We start from the raw sequence: 6,176 nt of genomic DNA, 5'->3' as shown, positions 1-6,176 counted from the left end.
CCTGCAATACTGCTTCACCACTGACAAAACTTTCCCCTTGCAGGTGGGAACTGGGGGTTTGAACCCAGGTCCTTGAGCATTGCAACATGTGCATTCAAGCTGGTGCACCACTACCCAGCCCAGACCAGAGTCTTTACTATGCTAATGAGAGGCGTAGCTTTCCAGGAAGGGCACACAACATGGGACTTTTTTTTCCTTTGTTGTTTTTATTATTATTGTTGTTATTGATGTTGTTGATTAGGACAGAGAGAAATGGAGAGAGGAGGGAAAGACAGAGGGGGAGAGAAAGACACCTGAAGACCTGCTTCACCACCTGTGAAGCAAACTCCCTGAAGGTGGGGAGCCAGGGGCTCGAAATGGGATCCTTACGCTGGTCCTTGTGCTTTGCACCATGTGCGCTTAACCCGCTGCGCCTGACTCCACCTCCCCCCCCCCCCAACATGGAGTTAGTTGTATCCCACTGACTCTAATTAGGCTGGGCCAAAACTATATAGAGATAAGTAGATGGAAAGCAGTGCTTTTATTTTTTATTGTAATTCACGTGCTTGAATGCAGAATACGTGCGTCACATCTACAGACAGCAAGGGTACACGATGAATTTGAAGAAAGCACCATTATAGGTCCTACACATCTCTGTCAAGTTGAAAGGTGGAGATAAGGGTACTGACGACATCAATCTTCAATAGAAACTGAAAACGGGGAGACATACTCCAAGAGGGGTTATGAGACAGATGACTCCACATACCCATAACAACTCATGCACACAGTTTTCTATTTACCACTGAAAATGACAACATGAATGGAAAGTCAACAGGTTATTTTTCCCCCAGTTTTATACTGCCATTTAATCTATCACTGAGCATTTTCCAAATCACATGCAACTTTCAATCCAATTAAATTCAAACTGCAGTCAGTATCAAGACCAATGAGAAAGAAAACACTGCAGATGAGACAAGAAAGTCTCACCAGGTGAGTTCCCTTTTCTGTTTGTTTCCAGAACTAAAATAGTCTCATGCATAATAAAAACCATGGTAAAATGAAGCTCTAAAACTTACATCTTCTTGTTGAAGAGCCAAGTTGAACATATACAAACACACAGGTGTGTACACACACACACACACACACACACACACACATACACACTCCTTTTCTTCCCCCAAACAGCGGCATTCTTTTATTTGGTGATTTAATACATTTGAAATTCAAAGTCACCATATAACCTAGGCACAATATTAAGCATTTTACAAGCAAAGAATTTTACTGATTTTTTTTTCTTTTCCATTGCCAAAGAGTACAATATGTGGCTTGGTTAAAGGACATACTTCTGTACATAAAAATATCCATGTATTTGTACACATGTATGGGACAGAGTTTTAAAATAATAAAACCAGGACATCACAATAAATAGGATGTGTTCCCTACAGAACAGCAGAGCATGCTTTGTCAGGAAGCTGTTAAGTCTTTTTTTTTTCCTCCTCCTCCTCCTCCTCCTCCTCCTCCTCCTCCTCCTCCTCCTCCTTCTTCTTCTTCTTCTTCTTCTTCTTCTTCTTCTTCAAGGTGCTTTATGTTCTGAGCTAGGCTCACGTGTCCCAGCAGTAGGGTGAAGGGTAAGGAAGAGCAGGATCTGACTGCTCAGTTTCCTGTGTTATTTCCGATAACAGGGACACATTTCTGATAATAGGGATGGAAAATATGACAACTTGTTTTCAAAATATTCTTTTGCAACTTACCAAATCCTACTGATTTCCCACTCGGTATTCTAAAAGGCAGATTAGTCTAAGCTCTAGCACCACATGAGGATGAAATACAGGTATTTTTGTCAGAGCAACAATATTTTCATATCATCTTTGTTCCTCTGGCCATCACAATTCTGTTTAGAAAAATTTATCAGGCTAAAAATAGTCGATCTATGTTGTCATAAAAAAAAAGGATATTAAATACCTTTGGTAAAAAATAGATATATTTAACAAGATTAGAAAAGCAAACAGTTATAATGTCAAAAGGAGAATACAAAAAATGTACACAATGACACAAAATAAACCAACTTATAAAGTGAAGATAAGGCCACTCTTCTTTACAGGCTTGTCTCTTCCAAACAATGGAGACAGTTCTCTTCCTCTAAATGGTAGAAATTGTAATAAAAGAACATGGGAAATCCAGTCTTTCCTTTCGGCATGGCATATGTTGAATTCATAGCAATATAGTTCATTGTAATAAAAAAACAAGTTTGTAGAACATAGAACACTCTGGTATTATATATATATATGTATATATATATATATATATATATGTATATGTGAATATATGGAAAAATAATCCAGATTTCTGTGACTTTCTTTTTTTAGGCCCAGAGCATAGAGTTTTAGGTAAGAAGCAAAGCAATAGAATCAGGTGCTCATTTGCACAGTTTATTTTTTGTTTGTTTGTTTGTTTTTGCTGTGCTGACATTCACCTAGCCATTTCAAGACCACTGTGTGCTAGAACACAGCTCGCTGAGCAAGGACATGGCATTTCTGCAACTAGCTAGAGAGCTACAGCGTTTCATCTTTTTCCCATGATGAGGATGGAAGACTTTTTCTCTTTTCATTTGAGCCTCCTCTCAAAAGCGCTGCCACACAACTCCTCATTCTGTTGGCTTCCTCTTCTCGAGCACACTGTAAATCCCGAAGATGAAAAGTCCCTGAAGCAAACAACTGAGATTATGGATGGAGATAATGCGTGAGTTCTAGAAAGAATCAGCCCTTGCACTGCCCGGCTCCTGAGAGGGCTGCTACCGGGGGTGTGTGGTTATCCTCCTGAATTCCCTCTGCACACACAGTCACACTCCTCGTGGTGCTCCAGGGCCACGTCAGTAAGCGATTTATGTAATCCCCTTACACCATTCTTTGGTCTCAACTGAAGAACCTGAGAGGGAACAATGTAAGTTGTAGTTTTAAATCAGTCCATGCCTATACCTTTTTTTTTTGGGGGGGGGGGGTGTGGGGGAGCATCAGGCTTGAGAGTCTCTGCACAACCATTATGCTATCTCCTCTGCCCTTCCTATTAACTTTTGATTTCATGGACAAGGGAACATCATGAAAAGAGTTTTGGGGCCTAACAAAGATTTACCCATTTCAACATTCTTCTTAGTGAAAATTAACACATCACCCTACCTTGCAAAAAGTCAGAGCCCTGCCCCACGAGAGAAAGACAGAAGCAGGCTGGAAGTATGGATCAACCTGCCAACACCTATGTCCAGCTGAGAAGCACCCCATAATGATCCTGGATCCATGCTCCCAGAGGGATAAAGAATAGGAAAGCTTCCAATGGTGGAGGGGATGGGATGCAGAACTCTGGTGGTGAGAATTGTACCCCTCTTGCCCTATGGTCTTGTCGATGATTATGAAATAATTTTTAAGAATCATTAATCATGAACTAAGAATGGGATGGGCATCAACAATTTAAGGATGCTGTCTCAGACTATAGAACCTAGAACAGTCCTCAAGCAGGAAGTACTTGCCATTGTAGTCTTTGTTTTGATCCATCTAACTAACAATAGCAAAGAGAATTTCATCTTGGTTAGGCATTTGGGATCTGCTACTGCACATTTCCCTCCCCCTCCTCCCCCCCCCCCCACTTGTTAGTTTCTTTCACTCATACATTTAGTCACACATTTCACAAATATTTATACTTGAAGCAATGCAGACAAACACTGCAACACTGTGAAATGAAACTTGATCACTCTACAGCTGAGTCTACTCAATTATGCCACTCATTAATGTGCGTGGCTACACTTCAAGTCCTCTATAAAGTTCATGAGGTGGATTAGATGCACTACATAGACATCAGCCTCCGATACAGCTAACTTTCTGCAGCTGCATCCCACTGTGTATTATCCTGAGGTTTGTTGACAGCAACAACACCACCTCTGTTACACTGAGTTATTTGCAGTGTGGAGTTTTGGTAACATATATAGATAGTAAAATAGTTACTGCTACTAAACACATCTCTGCTGAGAACTGCAACAAAAGGACATAGCTATGTACTCCATAAGAGATTACTTAGAGTATTTGATAAAAACTACTTCTTCAAGAATGAACCACATTTCATTTTTATAATCAAAATGATGTCATCAGAAATGGTGATTGTTCCCACTATGGACAAAGACCAGAACACAAATTAATATGGAATTGTCTGGTTTCTCTGCACTCTTAGATGACAGATAAATTCATAAAACAGCTTCTAAAAGATACTACATCCAGAATTTTTCATTAATCCAAAATCACAATTCTGATGATTGTTCTACTTGAAGATTTAAAAAGGAAAACAGAGACTGTATACTTCATACTAGAGTATGGGGTCATCTCAAAGATTAACTAGAACTAGCTAACATCTTTTGAATATGTACATGGTGCCAGACACTATAATAATGTTTTCACATACTTTAACTAACAAGAATTCTATGAAGTAATTTACAATTATTGTCACTATTTTACAGATGAATGAAGACCTTTATACAATATAAGTGACATAACCAGTATCTGCATATCAACCAGATATGGATTCTTAATGTTGGTGACACATATATTTTCATATTAATAATATTACTATAAACATTCTATTTATTTAGTTACTTTCTTTCTGGGACAGAAACTACAAAATAGTGTAAACATAATGAGAAGTAATACATTTTAAAATAGATAAGCTATTGTAGTTCACAGTTACAGAAGGATAATTACTACTTGAAATTTTACCCCATGACTATTTTGTGTTTCTTTTAATAGCTAAGGATGTTGGTTTTAATTTTATTGTTTTATTTTATTATTTTATTTATAAAAAGGAAACACTAAAAAAAACCATAAGATAAGAGGGGTACAACCCCACACAATTCCCACCATCGGAACTCTGTATCCAATCCTCTTCCCTGATAGCTTTCCCATTCTTTAACCCTCTGGGAGTATGGACCCAAGGTCATTGTGGGATGCATAAGGTGGAAGGTCCGGCTTCTGTTAATTTCTCCCCTAATGAACATGGACATCGACAGATTGATCCATACTTTCAGCCTGCCTCTCTCTGTATATAAGTACTGACTTTCTTTCCTTTTCTTTTTTTTTTTTTTTGAGAATTTAGTGTAGCATCAAAATTAAGTACTCTTAGAGGCAGGCTGGGAGTATGGATCTACCTGTCAATGCCCATGTTCAGTGGGGAAGCAATTATAGAAGCCAGACCTTCCACCTTCTGCATCCCACAATGACCTTGTGTCCATACTCCCAGAGGGATAAAGAATAGGAAAGCTATCAGGGGAGGGGATGGGATAGGGAGTTCTAGTTGTGGGAACTGTGTGGAGTTGTACCCCTCTTATCCTATGATTTTGTCAATGTTTCCTTTTTATAAATAAAAGAAAGAAAAAAAAGAGACTGATTCTATTCTTTTTTTTTCTCTTTTTTAATTTAATTTAATTTTTTTATTTATAAAAAGGAAAACACTGACAAAAACCATAGGACAAGAGGGACATAATTCCCACCACCAGAACTCTGTATCCCATCCCCTCCCCTGATAGCTTTCCTATTTTTTCCTATTCCTATTCTTTCCTATTCTGATGCTATTCTTATCAAATTCTTGCTATAAATACTTTTGAGAGGAAGGTTGAGTAGCCAAGTAAATTATAAAGCTGGCATAGACAATGTCTTCAATATCTATTGACATTATGCATTATATAATTTTTCCTGTTGTCAGGGAAACAATCTACCATGAAAGGTAAAGTTTAGAGAGGCCATCACATCCAATCAGCATTCCTGGAAATAGCTGAATAGTCAATTAGGCTGGGCTACAAACTTTGCTTAACCAGAGTTTATGACAAGATGAATTCACCAAGTAAAATGGCTTCACTTCCACCCATCAATGCCAGTGGAAATTTACAAACAGTAGGAGAAAAATTCCTTAATGTTCTAATGACATTGAAGTCTTGAATAAGACATGGTAAATGCATAGGGGCCCAATTAGTCTTTTCCTTTAAACTATTTGACTTGGGGAGAGAAAGAGAGATGTGCTAAATGATCAGCAGGGTCATATAAAACTAATAAAGATAATTCACGTTTCAGGGCATAGACTATGACACCAGAAAGACACAGGCAACAACATAAGGAAAAAGTTCAAACTACTATTACATGTCCATGAAAACAAAGTCTTGGGTAATA

At 38.3% G+C, this 6,176-nt stretch overlaps 1 protein-coding gene across 3 annotated transcripts in view; it reads right to left on the bottom strand.

Moving 5' to 3' along the window:
• Positions 1 to 1,518: 1,518 nt before the first annotated feature.
• The window catches only part of PDGFC (platelet derived growth factor C), a 223,287-nt gene continuing 218,629 nt past the window's right edge, over positions 1,519 to 6,176 (bottom strand). For all 3 annotated transcript variants that reach the window (XM_060178906.1, XM_060178907.1, XM_007532061.3), the window contains one exon: positions 1,519 to 2,904. In XM_060178906.1, the coding sequence (XP_060034889.1) occupies positions 2,788 to 2,904 (117 nt within the window). In that variant the 3' untranslated portion in view covers positions 1,519 to 2,787. The remainder of the gene's footprint in view (positions 2,905 to 6,176) is intronic.

The sequence above is a fragment of the Erinaceus europaeus genome, chromosome 19 (genome assembly GCF_950295315.1).
Source record: "Erinaceus europaeus chromosome 19, mEriEur2.1, whole genome shotgun sequence".
Taxonomy (NCBI): domain Eukaryota; kingdom Metazoa; phylum Chordata; class Mammalia; order Eulipotyphla; family Erinaceidae; genus Erinaceus; species Erinaceus europaeus.
The sequence above is the reverse complement of the archived record's forward strand: the minus strand, read 5'-3'. Positions and strand labels throughout refer to the sequence as shown.